Genomic DNA, 17,403 nt, shown 5'->3' with positions numbered 1-17,403 from the left:
CTTTCTCATTATATGCTGTAATATAGAAAGCTGTTTTTAGACTCCCTGGCTGCACCGACTGGATGCACCGGTGACGCCAATGATCCACCATGCATAGCAACAGTATCCAAGCATGAGTGTTGGAGATGAAATATTTGTTGTGGTATCTTTACAGCCAGACCCCTACTAAATCCAGATAAAAGAAAGGGTTGAGGTAGAAACTTAAATAAGACAGGAAATTATGTACAACAAATCTTAGATTTAGAGTCATATTGATGTTTCATACAGTTACATAAGATTGTAGCTTGTGAGTCACATATATATAATAAATAGAAAGAGAATGAGAGAGAAAGACAAACACAGATACTATGACTATCACATAAAGATTGAAGTAACTTATGTAACAAATTTATATTGTTTTCAAGGAATTTCAACAATGAATATCAAAATGCAAATGAGAGTAAACTCTATTCTGCAATGATGTAGCCCTCTAAAAACATTAGTGTGGAAAATCAAAGACTTAAACAATTTCTGTGTTTTGTTCAGGGGGGCGTCAACTGCCTGAGTAGACTCATTCATTGTGCCAATACATTACAAGAAATGTTCCCAGTTCAGATGGCAGATCACTTAAAAGTTCTGACAACTCATTTTTTCAAGGTCTTAATATGTGCAATGGCATACTGCATTAACAAGCTGTCCAAAAATCAAAACAGTTTAGACTGCTTTACATAATAGATTTTTGTTTCTTTTTCCTTTGCTCTGTTTGAGGCAGGAGCAACTTAACAAAGCAATGGCACATACAGTACTCCAATTGCTACTTAGCAACATTAGAATCCAAATCCAAAGTCAGCTGGGTAAATTGTTTGGTCACTGTCAGTCAAATTTGTCAGTCAAACCAACACAATCCTGATGAAGCAGGAGTTTTAAGGTGTGCATAAAAAGAGCAGTTTGCCATTTTGAGGAATAGGCTTCATTTATTTTCACGCTAAGACTCAGATGAGAGGATTGAAACCACTCCCATACCTGTACATGGTTAGCTTAGCATAAAGATTGGAAACAAGGGAGAGCAGCTAACCTGGCTCTGTCCAATGGTAATAAAATGTGTGTCTCTTTGGTTGCACACTCTTTATGTCTGTGTGTGATTATATGCCTGTGTTTTCTTTCCCAGCTGCTTCTGTGTATGTTTGCCTTCTTCCTAAAACCTTTTTTCTCTACAGTTCAATCATTTATGAGATACTGCCAGCTGGTCCACTTTTCTAAGACAGCAATTTAACAGTGTGTGCAAAAGCAAATAAATGTGGTGGAAAGTTAAGTGCAGCCTAGAATCCTAATTGTTACTCTGTGTTTAATGATAATGCAGGGGAGTTAAACAAAACTAGTCTCCTGTGTTGTCTTTGCATGTGTGTATTTGTGCACTGTCAGTGTATGAGTCACATTAACAGCTCAGGCAGTGTCATAAGCCAGGGAGTGGACAATGAGACACAATTAGCCGTTCTCAGCACCGTGTTGCATAGGAAATGATTTCTTCAAATCTTAAACCTTCATGTATGGCAGGATGTCTGTCAGTTAGTTAATACACCACACGGCCTTCTGTCTAATGACAATTAATTACAATGAGGAAAGGAGTAATCGAATTCAGATGTAATTTCCTCTTGATTACTCAACTCGGTTGATGAACAAAAGACGGTAGACGGATTAATAGGGAATATGAGCAGATGAGAAGAAACAAAGGACATCATGTGGCTGGAAAAAAAATTGAAATATTTTATGCAACCTTCACTTGCAGTTAAAATCACAATATTCTGGAACTTCCACAAAAAAAACCAATGTGGAATACATTGATCGCAACAATAATTATTTATACAATACATACAATTTATTGTATTTGCAAAGGCCCTGCCCTTTGCCCATATTTTCTTATTTTCTCATTACTGTTTCTGGGTATCCACATCAAATACTGACGTTTTTGGGTTGGTGGCCTTTATCCAGAACCCATTAATGGTTTGTTTAAGAACAGAACCCACAACTGCTGCACATCAGGACTTCAAGCACTGGGGATAATTTTCCACAAACATACCCAAAGAGAGAACAGAATAGTATTTGGTACACTGCAAAAAAAAACAAAACATTCATCTTAATAAACTGTCTTGTGATGTCTTAAAATTCTGCTGGTGGAAGATGTCATATATCCATGTTCTTATGATCTAATTAAACTCCTTCTTTCAGGAAACAGTGTCAGTATCTTCAGGTAAAGCAGACCAATGAAGCCAGTTCCACTTTGTATGAGGACAATTACACTTAGGTCAAGAAAATTCCCCAGACGAACCGACTCACACTGAACACAAGAGGAAGATCATCTCGGCAGTTTTGTGTTCTCTGATTTAAGAGCAATTAACAGTTTAAGCCTCAAAACTGAACCAAATTTCTTAATCCATATTTCCTGCAGTGCAACAGCAGCCTCCCTGTGCTAAGACACAGAGCTAGAAATCAAACATGCGTGCATGTGAGTGTGTGTGTGTGTTGCTCCTTTGCACCAAAAGCTCTCCAGTCCACTTTTTCTTTCATAGCACCACACAGCAGAAGGAAAGCAGGCTGTCTGTTTACGGCACTCTATATCAGGAGGAGTGGAATTGACACCCTGATTATAGGTCTTTTACACACAGACATTCATATGCACACAACTTAGTGACTCACCTCATACACTTATGAGATCTGTGACACTTGACTGCCAGTTAAAAGCTTGCAGGGGTGTCACTTACTCATTTTCGACCCTGGTTGCGAAATCCAAGAGCTTTTGCTCTATTTGTATGGCTAGCCAGATCAGCTAAATGCCATCAACATATGATAAATAACACCTAAAGAGGTCTCAGGTGGCTTTGTTATGTGAAACCTCCCACTTGAGTGAGTGAGTGTAACCCGCATCTTCGCAAAACATAAGTTCATCTAGACCCTTGGTGTTGCAGGGATACTGTCTCTGTGACACTATCTCACATCTTACATCACACATCAAACCATGACAACTGCAAATGTATTAATGTCTCAGCCAGAGAGTTTTAAAGTACCAGTATGACGAGGAAAATTCAGGGTAGACAGCTTCAAGACACTAATGCTAGAGTGGGCTTTAATTTGACACAGATACAGAAAGTGTTGAGTTTGTATTCATAGCGTAATGTAGCAATTATAACGGGGCAAACGGGATAGGATCAAAACAAGGCTTTGAACTAAAATATGATCAGTTATATCATATTTATCACACAGAGGAATTTGCATAGAAATGAAGACCTGCCTCTAATACAAGAATGATTCATATAAAGGCCTGTTACTTGCTTCTGCAGTTGGTGGAAATACAGTATGTACATACAGACGTGAGATTCCTTTCATTCCTTTCATGTCACTCAAGAAAGCAAATAAATAATTCCACCAAATATCTAATTATTCCTTTAAATACCTATATGGATGGCATCTGATTGCAGGTACAGTGCTTTAAAAGTTCACACTTGGTTGAGAGGCTGTGTTTTACATGCAGAAGCTAGCTACACACACACACACACACACACACACACACACACACACACACACACACACACACACACATTAACAGGAACAGAGGTACAAAGAAAGATAGATTCACAGCTGAATGGTTCACCAGTCTGACTGGCTAAGAATAGAGCATGGAGCATGGGGGAGTCGGTGGGCGAGATTGAGAAAACAAGATAGACATTCTGAGTGAAAGTGAGAGCAAAAAAATGGAGATCAAGGGAAGAGAGATAAAGGAGAGAGAAAATTAAGATGTCAGTGAGCTGGGGGAAACACAAAGAGGGCGACGACGGATGACAGCGAGTGGAGAGATGAGAGATGGAAAGGGGAAGGAAAGTGATTGCCGGTCAGCTTAGCTGGTGTTTGGTAGCTTCGAAAAGCACCTGTGGGGAGGAGAAAGCTTTTAGAGACATGAGTAAGGTTTCAGTTTGTGTGTGTCAGGAGAGCCAGTGACTCAATACGCTTCAAAAGAAAAACGAGGTGGTGGAGCAGGAGGTGGGTTGAGGGAGACAACACAGCAGCAGTCTCACCTGAAATAGCAGCTCACAACATGCAAGGACGATTTTTCATTAGTCATAGGGGATAGGAATAGCTATCATGTGCAGTCATCCAGTGAAATAGCTATTATTATGAAAGGGCAGTTCAGGTGCTGCTGAGATTCAACAAATTCCATTACTATTCCGTTACTATTCTAACAATTCACTGCTCTTTATCCACTGTTGCTCATATTGATCACAAGCTTTTTCTGAGCTCTCCTCATGTGTAAAAAATTCTCTTCAGGAGTGATTTTCCCTCAAAGGATCTGAGCACCGTAAGCTTTCCAAAATGCCTGCCAAAATTCCTGAAGTGTATTTCCTAGCTGTGACTCAGAAACGGAGCTAGAAGTAGGGCATGAGTGAGTCACCCCGAAAACACCCTGAGTAATGAAATGCCAGCTGTACTCTCTGCAGTCAGCAGACATGTAACTGTTTTTAACCAGTGGATATAGTAATCTGTGACCTTTTGTTGTGTTATTGTTGTTGCTGTTGACCATCATGAGCTTAAATATCATAAAAATCACATCTTCAGTAACGAGAGAGAAAGAAGCTGAAATTTAAAGGTCTAGCATGTAGGATTTAGGGGGATCTATTTGGAGAAATACAGCGTAATATTTGTAATTATGCCTTAATTGTTACATTACCTGGTTCTCCTCAATGCTTGTAAAAGCAGTGGTGAGTTGAGGGGTATTCAACTGGTTGCAATCTGCAACTTCAGCACTAGATGTCACTAAATCCTGCATACTGGTCCTTTAAAGAAAGCTGGATATTACAGGGGAAGGATACTTTGAGCTATAGAATGTATTTGTAATGTTATATAAGTAACTGAGACAGAGGAAAATATCTGCAGGGCATAGAGAACAATGTTTCGGCAAGAGGCATGGTTGTGTGTCTCGAACTTATACACCAGCACTCTGTATTTATTTTGGAATAGAAACCCACTCCTACAAACTGTTATCCCAAGCTATCTCCCATCTGCATCACATCAGCCTGTCCTGCTATCTCAAAGTGTAGGAGCACAATGTTCACATTGAAAGTATTTCAGGAAACAAATTTTTATGTACACTGTAGTTCAGGCAAAATGATTAAAGCAGACCTTTAGTTAAACACTGTTCTATCAACAGAACAGTATCAGCACAGCTCATCAGTAATAACCGGAACTGTAGGCTAACATTAACATTAGCTAATGTCAGAAAATTTTTAAACACCACAATCATGCCTGTTAAACTGTACATCAAACAAATATTATTATGTGCAGTCTAGTCCATAGGCTATCAAACAATGGGGGTAATTTGACTATAACGTTAACACAGACTGGCATGAGATTCTTCTTGATACGTTTATCCCTACATGAATAACCGTGGCTGACAACCGTTTCATTAATCAAAATTTAGGCCTTCTATGAAAGTACCCAAAACATCAGATAAACAAGTATGAAAACAGCTTGCCACAACACTGCACACATGTGAGCTTAGCAAATGACACAGAACAATCTGTGTTGTTTTACTGAAGTCAACTGAGTCAGAAGCAGAGGGAAAACCTTTCATAGCAATACTGAAAATGGTGAACGTCCCTTCATGTATCTTTGTTTCCAGGTCGGAGCAAGTTACAGTAAGCAGAGTCAAAATTACCCAGAAATGTGACGACTGCTGGTCTCAGAACAGAGTTGGAATCAATTTCATAAACAAACAAACAATATTCTCCTCCTGTGTCAGACATTTTTCCTTCTCTGTCTCTCTGTTTCCTCGCCGTGTCTCTGGTGTACTTCCAACAATATCTACAGCTACACAGAAATAAACAGGCAGAAGACAGAAAGATTTAAATAAAGAATATCAAAAGGAATTGAAAAGCAAGGTTGAGAAAAGAAGAGGATGGGTGTTGAGTGGGTTGAGAGAGCTAAATGGAGCAGAAAAGAGTGAGGTGTTTGGCTGGTGTGAATGTGCACTAGCCAAACACATGCATGCACTTGAACACACACATAAATATAAATGCACAAACAGAGCGCTGGGCTCAGGCTGGGATTCTGACCTAAAACACACACATAGAGACACACATCCACGGCAGGTTTCTTTTAATCTAACTCTCCTGGTGCACTGCATCTCATCAGTGGCGCTTGTTTCTCTGTGAGCCACGTCCGTCTGTGCAGGCTGACAGTGTACTGGGAGCCGCTTTGCTGGCTCTGTTTTCGCAGTCATGGATGAACCTGCTCAGGAGATAAGACCGTGTTCAGCAGAGGAGTGAGTCACCCATTAAACCTGGGAAACCATTTGTGTGTGTGTGTGTGTGTGTGTGTGTGTGTGTGTGCATCCTCCTTACTGATACTAATAATAGCAGGTAATACACAGAACACAGACACAACCTAAATGCCATCCCCAACACTCGCCCGTTACAAAACCTAGAATAACGAGACAATGACACGGTGGGAGTCGGGACTATGAATGGAGCTACATGAAGAAAGCTGAGACACATTATTGGAAGATAAATATACACAGTGTGTGAAAGAATTTATGAAAATAGTATCAAAGATTAGGATTTAAATATAGAAACAGAATTTACACAACTATAGCAGTTTAGTCCAAGTGTACTGTACATTTTATCATCTGCACTGCATGTTTCTGTTTGTTCTCTCTATTTGCTGATGTCGATCAAACTTTGACATTTTTATTCACAAAGCGATCTTTGGCAGATGAGGGCTGACATGTGAGCAGGATACTGATCAGGACAACACATGTGCCACCATGTAAAATGCGACATTTCTGAGAAGCAAAATGTATCGTTAATATTAACTTAATATAATGAGTTATGGCTCCTTAAAGTTATATATTTTTTGTTTGGAAACACCAGAGGGAGCAATTAAATAGCATCCATTAACACAAAGAACTGTCAGAGGTCTCAGCTGCTGTCTGAAAATATTGACAAGGCTACAGCCATGAAAATGTCCTTGTCCTACTTCAGGCACCAAAAAGAACATATTAATATTGAGGTTTGTGTTCAGCTGACAAATGCAAATAAAACAGCCGTGTGATGGTTAGTTTATTTCCTTCTGTTACTTTGTGTGGTGGGGAAGCTTATATGTCAGTTCCAGCAGTTGTGCACAGATGTAGCTTGAGAAAGTAAGTAATAATGTGTTTTCATTCTATCTTTACTACAACTATTGAGAATGTATTGTTACACCCCCTAAAAGAAAGACTTCCTGAGATCCTGAGCAGATGTAACAGCTGCCTTTTGAAAACAACAATTCTTCATTTCAAATTGATTTAATACCAACATTGTCCAAAAAAAAAACCCAACACTTTTTCTTTTCCAGTTTGGAAATGATGTTGGAAATTAAGTTGTCTTGAAAATAAGGTGTAATTCTTGCTTGGACACGTCTACAAAAACACTTCCTTGCTTGCATAAGAGCTTACCGGGACGAGTTCTGCTGATAGCTGTAAATTGACTAGATCCAATTCACAAAATGGAGCACGGCTAGAACATACCCTGCAGAAACTCTGACACAATAACAATAAACATAAGCACATTACCATCTAATAGCGCTTTAATGGTGAGATGCTGACATAATCACCCAGTGTCTCTGTTCACTTTGTCTTTTTCACACCTTTATGTGTGTCTGAGCTGCCTTGGTGTTCAGTTACTTTATTTACCGTATTCCTATTAAGTCATCAACTATAAATCTCATTTAAAGTAGAACAGTAACCATCACAAGATAAAAGATCTTAAATCTTAAAAGGCACAAAAAAAGGACACCAAACAGTCAGAATAATGGCTGGAAATGTGGCATAAAGGCATTTAATAGATAAGGTGGAGTGCTTTGGGTCTCTCTTTTTCCCCTGTAGGTTCATTTAATTGGTCATTCAGATGTTTGTTTTGTGGAACGTATTTTATTTGTTTTATCACATTTCTGTGCCAAAAGTCCCCATTACTTGCCTCACACAGGCCTCATCAGCCATTTGATGACCGACCGAACGAAACAAGGTGCCTGGCACATGGGCCCGCCCGCCCTATCAGCTAATCGATGCACGTGTCACTCGGGACATGAAGCAGTGACAGCTGACCACACTGGGTCATTAATGAGCACCAGGAAGGAACAAGAGAGGACCCTAATCAAACCGAGAGAGGGGGAATGTTTGTCTGTTTGTCTGTCTATATGTGCGGGTCACCCATCTAATTACACGCATCCATTTTTTTCCACCTCTTGATGGTGTGAATTATCAGACTGTGAAAATAACAGATTAGGGTAACTCATTGAGCCTTATTTGTCTCTGGGACCAGGTTTCCAGTCTCAGCTTTGTTGTCAGGAAACTAATATGTTCCTAATAGGTCAGTGACATAATCTTGTCATTGGGTGGATTTTATGTCAAATAATCAACATAAAATACCTCAATTTTGATACAGTTTACACCTAAATCTTTTTGAGTTTCATCAAGACTATTTTAAATTGCGATGCACCATTTCCTAATACCGAAACTCAGGCTGTCTGCCAATAATAAGTACAGATAAAACCAGTGTTTTCTTTTCCCCAAACTTAAAATCTGAATATCATACATTTTTCTGCTAACTAACATTATATACTCCCTCCACAGTCACAGCTGCTAAAATTGTTGTGTGTTAATAGGATGTTCTTTGTTAAGTTTTGCTGCTCATCACAGCACCTGAACAGAGCTGAAGTATTTAATGTGGGTCAGTCATGTTTGGCTGATAACAGATGTAATAGGACTCATCAGAGGTTCGTTCTGGAAATGCATCTGAAAGGAAAAGCACCATGCAGGAGTTGCAGATGACATCACTATGGCAAGGAGAGATGTGGTATGGACGGTGGAGAAAAGAGTGGAGCACGATACTGTGATTTTTGTTCCAGGCGCGACATGTTCCTCTGGCAGCTGAGAACGTCTAAATTTAGACACACCCCTCATCTCCCCTTCCTCTTCTCGACATACTCAGCCCCTCCTATCCTCCTCATCCACACTTTCCCCTTCATTGTGCTCTCCTCATCACCGCAAACACAGAGACATGAAAGCCCCTGTGGTGAGAATATCGACAGCTCTCTGTGCGTCAGACAAGTGTCAGCTGTGCAGCGCTGAGCTCTGTGTGTGTGTGTGTGTGTGTGTGTGTGTGCGTAATCTCAACCTGATGGGTGCTGAAAACAAGTAATGATACAAGATAATGACGGAGGATTTAGAGTGTGTGTGTGTGTGTATACACTGCCCAGTAGTCAGTGTTGACCCATCAATTCACGGCTGTCATTGCCTCGAGTGAGAGACAAAAGTGTTACCAAAGGACTGAAGCGAAGTGAGAACATCAGATGGTTGAGAAGGAGACATATTTGCTTTGGCTGACAGGGTGGATATTTTTTCTTGTGACACCACCCATAGTAAGTACGTGTCAGTGGGGTGATGAATATCCTGAACATTCTAGAACTAGAACTGGGCATCAAGTGTCGAGCTTTTGGAGCAGTGGCTGAATTCTGTCCTCGACATGAAAAAGCAAGAATTGTGAAGCATCGAAAGTTAACTGGGGCGGCACGGTGGTGCAGTGGTTAGCACTGTTGCCTCATAGCAAGAGGGTTCCAGGTTCGAATCCCAGTCTGGACCCTTCTATGTGGAGTTTGCATGCGTGGGTTTTCTCCGGGCTCTCTGGCTTCCTCCCACAATACCGAAAACATGCACATTAGGTTAACTGGCTACTCTAAATTGCCCCTAGGTGTGTGTGCATGAGAGTGTGTGGTTGTTTGTCTTTGTGTGTTGGCCCTGCGATTGACTGGAGACCAGTCCAGGGTGTACCCCGCCTCTCGCCCGTAGTCAGCTGGGATAGGCTCCAGCTCCCCTGCGACCCTGACGGATAAGCGGTATAGAAAATGGATGGATGAAAGTTAACTGAATGCTTCATGAGATTATTAATTAACACTTTTTGATGATTTTTTCAGGCATTTATCGTGTGCTGTTGATTCTATTAAGACACTATAATATATGTGCTTAATGCATCACCATATTTGTTAAATATTGTTAGATAAAAAATGATCTTTTATGGGAAACTTTAAAGTATAAACTTTCAGTTCTAACATATTACATTATGTGTAAAGTGATTTTTCCTTTCCACATATTTTTATTTTAATGCTTGCCCTGGAGTAATTGTACTCACGACAGTATAAGTAGTTAATGAGTCAGTTTGTTTGACAGTATAACATCACCTGGACTCCAGCCTTACGAGTTCTAAGAGCCCACCACCCAATGTGACTTCCTCAAATGTCTCATTTTAACAAATAGTCCAAAAAACAAAAATCCTCAGCATTTATATATATATATATATTTACTTCAAAGTAGGGAAATGAAAAAAGTATCATTTTGACATTGGTACAGAAACTCAAGCATCCCACAGTGCACAGCCTTCTACACAGAGCAGAAAGCAACCACTCTCAGATCTTGTAATAAGAGTGAACATTCTCACAGAATAACACGCACACACAGTACGACCACAAAGCGAGCAGGCAAGCAGAAAGGCACATGCAGACACTGTTCTGACAAGGTTACAGTTAAATGTACTGGAAGGAGAAACAGAATGTACTAAGAGGAGGTGGGCACACAAACGACGAGTTTGTTATGAACAGACAAAAGAATTTAACTGCAGTGAAAATGAGTTGCATCCCCTGCCCCTCTTCGCTCTGCCTCGCAGCCTTTAACAAGCCTCGGTGTGTGGCATGTTTTTCCTGTTTCCCACCAGGATTGAGTGCATTTGTGTTTGATGCTGAGGTGCAAAATAAGAAACACTTTTGTTGCAGCCACACAGTATCTGTAATTATACCCCACAGGACACATATAGGAACATAACACCGCTATCATTGCCATGCAGCCGCCATGCATACTGGCTGCCAAAGCTGCAAACCTACTCCAGAGTTCAGCGCACAACGATGTTCACAGTAATGTTGAAGGCTCTTAAATAGGGCTCATTACAATGATAATACCACAAAAGGTAAAGCCAATGAGAGGTTGTTGAATACGATATTATATGTATTAGAATTAAGGTACTCCACCACCAAATATCCTTTGGAGAGGATTATGGTAATGTAATTGTGCATACTTTCAAACAGTCACTGTTGTGTTAGGCCTGTGTTAGTATCCGTTTAACTGTTTGACTGTAGCAGGACAGCATTTAATCATTTTAAAGACCTGTGGAATATTTTTTGAATTGTTAAACCTAAGTCAGGTGGGTACAGGTGGATCAAATGTCTTAACTATTAAAAATGCTGTTGCCATTTGGAGAGGATTACAATTTTGAGCTTTAAATCTACAGGAAAAACAACAAACAAAAGATTGATGTCCCCACACAAAAAAATAGACAAAAGAGAAAGAATAAAAATATGAAGAGGAGAAACTGAAAAGAACAACCAAGACCAAAACTGTGGAAGCTGATAATTAGAAGAACGGTAGGAATGAAAAAATCCAACATGAGTATTTCAAACTGGAAACTGACCTTGTTGGTTGAGCTGCTGTGTGCTCTTGCTCCACTGAGACAACCCCACAATGGCCACCATTTTGGCACCCAGACTGGAGCGCCGCTTCTTGTTGCCTGCCAGTGATGTGGAGTCCGGGCCACTGCTGCTGGGACTCTTCTCCAGGTTGTACATGGCCCCTGAGATGCTGGACGAGCGCACCACGTTCCGGGCCGCCACGCTCAGACTGCTGAGGCCGCTCATGCCGCCAGGGCTGGGCACCTCCACGGAGCTGCTGAGCATCATGGTCCTGCTGGACTGGAGGGCCAGAAAGTTGGAGCAGGGCTGAGGAAGGAAGATAAAAGAGGACAAAAAAAGGTAAGGTGAGGATTGTAGTAGAGTAGAGCTTGAAGGTGGGAGGGATACAACAGCTCAAATAAAAGGACATTGCACTGTGTGTCTGATGAAATACAGAATAATAGCTTGTCTTACAGCTGCAGCAGCTCCCCAAAGCTGAAGGACACCGAGTTTGAATTTCAACCACAGTTTGTTTTTCAGTTAAATTTCTCTACTTATTGCAGAGGCAGCAAAAATGACTTCCTGTCCCACAGAAGACAAATTAAAAGTGAAAAGATCTCTGAAAAGTCTTTTTGACGTCCAGTAGTTTTGCAAACTGAGGAAGCAAGGAACACAAAGGTCAGCAGAAAAGGACAGTGCAGATGGCAGCAGGCTGTTCAAGTGAGTTAAGAAATATCATCAGTCTCACACACACACACACAAATGACAGGGCTGGCCTGCTGTTGTGGGGTGACCCTGTCAGCTGGTATTTGTCTTGTGTGTTTTTTTGGAATCTCATTCTGTGTCTGACCTTAAACAGTGACAGGTGATAAACTCTCCAGCTCACGTCATCACTGGATGGTTTGGTTTGGAGGATACCTGTGTGTGTATGTGTCCACACGCACTCTCATCATACGCTGATAAACTTTGTGACATTTAACTGGTACACACACACACACACCACTCTTTGGCTGCAGAAGTACAACTCTCACTACAGGCCTTTTCGTCATCGTTGTTGGAAAGGCACAGGTGTTACTAAGAATATCAACAATAGATCTCTTATATTCAAGTAGGCGATGACAGTGAGTCCACATGAACAATACCAGACTCCGAAACTGAAACGGCCAAATGGAAGCTATCATTAATTTATTCGCTTACACCCATGCCTCTGTTAGTGTTACATGTCAAAATGTCTGCTGCAGAAAAAATGGGAGTATTATCATTCAGCATCTCTCTCATGACATCTCTTTCCCCTCCCCTCTCTTTTCCTTCTTTCCTTTCCTCTCTCCTAATGCCAGAGTGATTACACTGAGGCTAAACCGACAGCCTGGGGGCACATTAAATATGTAGAGGCACTGTGGCCAACACTGTACTTTCACACTAACTTTTAATATTTCTCTTTCTTCACTTCTCCACTTCTACGTAACTTCCCTTTCCGCCTGCTCTATCACTTCATTAATCATTACAACTGTTGCTGTAAATGTTCTGTTCCTGAGAAAAACATAAATGTGTGTACCAAAGGTGTAGATAACCAAAATCAGTAGCATCCATGAATGAAAATTTCAGGTCAACCCATTTGATAGTTGTTGAGATATTTCGGTCTGGACCAATGCAGTAGACCGGCCGTCCAACCAGCTGACACCGCCACCTCTAGAGTTAAGCTTCTCATGTGACTAAGGAACACCACTTTTACGTTTTCCAACACTGATCGCGGGAGAAGGCTGCACCCCAATTCTTTATGCAACTTAAACACTCACTCACTCACATGACTGGAAACCATAAATAATACATGAACAGCACAGTGAATTTGCCCTTAATACGTCTTTGAAATTGAAGACTCAAAAGTAAAAGCTGCGTTCTTCACATGTCTCTGCAAATCATCATCATAGCCCTGCTTTGTGACACCACCACAACCGCGATGCTTACAGCCTGTAAAATACTCCTGACAGGCACTTTTTTGCATGGATGTATTTAGCATTACCACAATAAATGAAGTGGGCACCGTTGAAGAACAATGAACTGATGTAGCAAAGGGCAAATTTTGGCATTTTGTGATAAATCCCGGCCAGCTAGGAGTAGAAGGGAGACTGCATGCTTTGTGCAGGATTACTGCAGTGACATTTGTTATGGCTGGGAAAGGGTAGTGAGGGGAAAGAGGGAGCAAGAGGAATTAGGGGCTTGAAATCTGAAATTCAGGTGAGCCTATATGCCCTTATTTCCTTCTGCTCTCATTTTCTCTGTCCCTCTCTTCCTTTCCCATCCTCTCTTTTCTATTCAAGCCCATGCGCACTTCTCTCCGGCTCTCCAGGGGGGCCTCTGTATATTTTGAACACGCAGCGAGCAGAGCAGGAGAAAATGAGGATAGAGGAGGGATCATGTAAGCTGCAGAGAGAAAGGAGATGAACAGAAAAAGTCTGCTTTCGGAGAGCCAGGAGAGCAGAGAACAAGTGAAGGAGGATGAAGGATAGGGAGAAAAACACGGAAGGAGAGGATAATTCATGGTGAATGGACAAGCAGAAAAACACTGCAGGAAGCTGGAACCTGATCTGTGAGAAATAATGGAGTGAAAGCCAGAAAAGGAGGAGAATATGACACTGATAGTGACAAAGACTGAGGCATGCATCCATTCCTCCTTTCCACTTAATGATGAGATCCTCTGTGTGTGTGCATGTGTGTGTTACCATATGGCTGAAGACATTCTCAGAAGTGAAACAGGGGGAACTATAGTGTACTGTATATAGCATACTGTATACTGTCTGTCTGTTTTGCCCAGAGGACATTTCCACTGACAAGTGACAATGGTAACTCTGTCGGATTTATATCTGCAGAGCTAAAGTTTTTCTACGTATTTGTAAGTTTGCAGAAATTCATACAGTTAAACAACCAAGTCAACTTTTTGTGAAAGACACTTAATTGCCTACTGAAGCAATATTATGTTGCCAAGTTAGCTTAGTTTAGCATAAGATCGAGACTGGAAATAGCTCACCTGGCTCTGGTTGTCCACACTTTGCTTTTGTAGAGATGAAACAAAGGGGATATCACCCATCAATTAATGAGCTTTAGATTTTCTTTTTTTTTTTTAACTTTGAATAATCCCAAGCAAACAGTTACCAGTCTACTGATACAAAGCTGAACAAACCATTGGCTCTAGCTTTATATCTAGAGTATGTAACTTTTGTAATAAAACAAGGTTTGGTCAAGTTTAGCTGTCCAAAATAAAGCTCACATGAATTATGCCTGTACTCGTCGTTTAATCTATTTTGCTCCAGTTGATAAAATCTTAACTCAAGTCAACTAGCTTGCTATAGAGCTATTCACCATGGACAGTGTGGTATAGTTTAAAGCTCTGAAACAATGAGTTAGTAGCCATTGGGTTGTGATTGGTTTGTCAACAACATATTTCGCGGGGCCAGAGTTGAATTTATTTTCCCTTCATGAAGTGTGTATTTTTGGACAGCAGATTCAGCTGAACAAAATATTAAAAATAGAATACTCAGTAGTGCTGGAACAAAACATTTCTCAGTTTTTAAAAAGTCAACTGCATAGCTTATAATTCTAGAGGGGCATGGAGCAGCCTTGTCAATATAAAGTAAAAATAAAGACACATTTTCTGTCCATATTTATGCTGGTTGTGAATAATGGTTGAATTTTTAAAAAAGAAACATGCCTGCTTTTAGAAGTCTTTCAGTCTCTAATATTTGCGGTTGAAGATGCCTCCGTTTATGTCCCCACACAGTGTTTAGTTGGACCTAGAGGTTCTACCAGAGCCCATCTATCTTTATCCCAGTGCCAGACAGCTCCCTTGCTATATGCGTCTGTGCTCTCTTAACTTCTCAGCTCAGGGTTCATTTATTTCTCCTCCCATCAGCAATCCGTCCCCCCTCCATCCAGCCTGGTGGCTATAAGCCACTCCTCTGCATTCTAACAAGTTTTGTGGTCATTTAAATGCTACAGATTTAGTTTGCATTGCAAAGTGGTCTGGAAGCTCTCAGTTCATTTTCATTTTTCAAGGGTTGTTTCCAATGTGCAGAGACCAAAATGCCTCTGGACGTGATTGGATAGACCAGTTAGAGGAAGGAAATGTGACCTAGCCTAAGAGTAGGCTTCTAGGCTAGGTAGCTACTAATTAGGTCCGACGTGCAATTCATATGGCTTATAGTTCAACATAATACAGACATTTGGCATGACACGATTTTCCAAATCTTTTCACCTATGAGGGCAACCAATGGAGAAACAATAATATTCAATGGGTTTTCACTGGGCCCCAGTATTTTGCCAGGCAGTGGGGCCAGTTGTCAAATGAAACTTTTATGTTTGGCAAATTAAACTTAATTTTTATCTTTTTTTAAGCAAAAGGTTTAAGGGAAGTTCTGAGTCCTTTTTTAAGAAAAGGTATACAGGCCAGTTTGTTTAATAGCAGATTCAGCGTTCCACATCAGTATCAACCATCTTGGATGTTTATTCTAATGCCTCAGCGGTGCTCCTCTGCACAGTCATCATATCAAACAGACCCCAAATAATTGCTTGTGACTGGCAAGACGCAAGCTAGGTCAGCTTGATATCTGCCTGATTGACAGGAGGACCAGACAGATCTGCAGTGCAAATAAAAAATGAGCTCACAGATTCATCTGGTTCTTGTACAGATTTAACAAACTTGCTCAAATGTGTTAAGTGCTGAGTTTTAGAGGTGCTGGTACAGGGCTAGGATCGCTGTTTCCTTGTATCCAGTCTTTGTGCTAAATTATGTTAACTGGCTGTGTAAGAGTGGCATCGATTCTCTCAGGTATCTCTCAACAAGAAAGTGATTGACCACATTTCAGAAAGTGCAATTTCTCTAAAATTCATAGGTCCTGTGTGGCAGATATCAGTGGTTTAAATCACACCACTCGCTTAGCTGAAAACTCTGTTGGCAGAGGGTGCAGAAGAGAAGAGACCAAAACTTTAGGTGTGATTGAAATCAAGCATGACTGTCTGCTGTCAGTGTAAGCAGTGAAGCAAAGAGTAAAAGCATGAGCTCTCCTTTCAGTTCCTCCCATGAACACAAGTGCCACAACCTTGTAACTGGATATGGCCGAGCAATCCATTAATGGTCTCTTTAAAGTTGATCTCTGGAAGGCCACATTGCCACTGCAGGTCAGTTAATTAACCTAAAGTTTAGCTAAAAAGGAGATGGTTAAGATATACTGTGGGTCTGAGACCTTGTTTGCACTTATTGCCTCTGCTTATTGCTTTCATTGTTGCATGTTACTTTTTCTAATTGATCATTTTCTGTGTTTGCTGTTGGATCAGCCTCTTTTCATGTGTTTTTGCCAAGTGTTCTTGGCTGCTATAAGGCAAATACTTCCCACATGGGACAGCAGAGATTGAACTGAGCTGAATCATAGCTAAATTAACAGGAAAATAAGTATCTAATAGCAGTGTACTCTTGGACATTTGTCAGCAGTCAAATATCATTAGGCTTTTAATTTAATAGTCAGTAACTTATGCTATTTAAAGACATTTGTCTTGAATGTTATGCTACCATGTGCGTTTTTTTTTTTTTGTTTGTTTGGGGTTTTTTTTTAATTTTTTCTTTTTTCATGAAAGCCAGCAGTGCTTACCATAAAATTATGATTTTTTGACAGGTTAAGTGTACTTATAGTAAATGTAATACAAAACAATGCTCAAAAATATTAGTAAAAGTCAGAGTAGACTACGAATCTGTTTTCTCAGTGCAGAAGATATAAGCACATAGAACTTTGTTTGAAAATCTAAAATTGGGTAATTGATTTGAATAATAATTGATAATTGATATGTCACATACCTCTACGGCATGTACAGCATAACATAAAATGTTATATCCTCCACATGTTGTGCACATACAACTTG

General features: G+C 40.5%; 1 protein-coding gene across 2 annotated transcripts in view; it reads right to left on the bottom strand.

The window, feature by feature from the left end:
- The window catches only part of rims3 (regulating synaptic membrane exocytosis 3), a 36,341-nt gene that overhangs the window by 12,943 nt on the left and 5,995 nt on the right, over nucleotides 1-17,403 (bottom strand). For both annotated transcript variants that reach the window (XM_046416831.1, XM_046416830.1), the window contains exon 2: nucleotides 11,520-11,823. In XM_046416831.1, the coding sequence (XP_046272787.1) occupies nucleotides 11,520-11,784 (265 nt within the window). In that variant the 5' untranslated portion in view covers nucleotides 11,785-11,823. The remainder of the gene's footprint in view (nucleotides 1-11,519; nucleotides 11,824-17,403) is intronic.

Source organism: Scatophagus argus, chromosome 17 (assembly GCF_020382885.2).
Source record: "Scatophagus argus isolate fScaArg1 chromosome 17, fScaArg1.pri, whole genome shotgun sequence".
Lineage (NCBI taxonomy): Eukaryota > Metazoa > Chordata > Actinopteri > Scatophagidae > Scatophagus > Scatophagus argus.
Note: the sequence above shows the minus strand (reverse complement) of the source record. Positions and strands in the feature narration are given on the sequence as shown.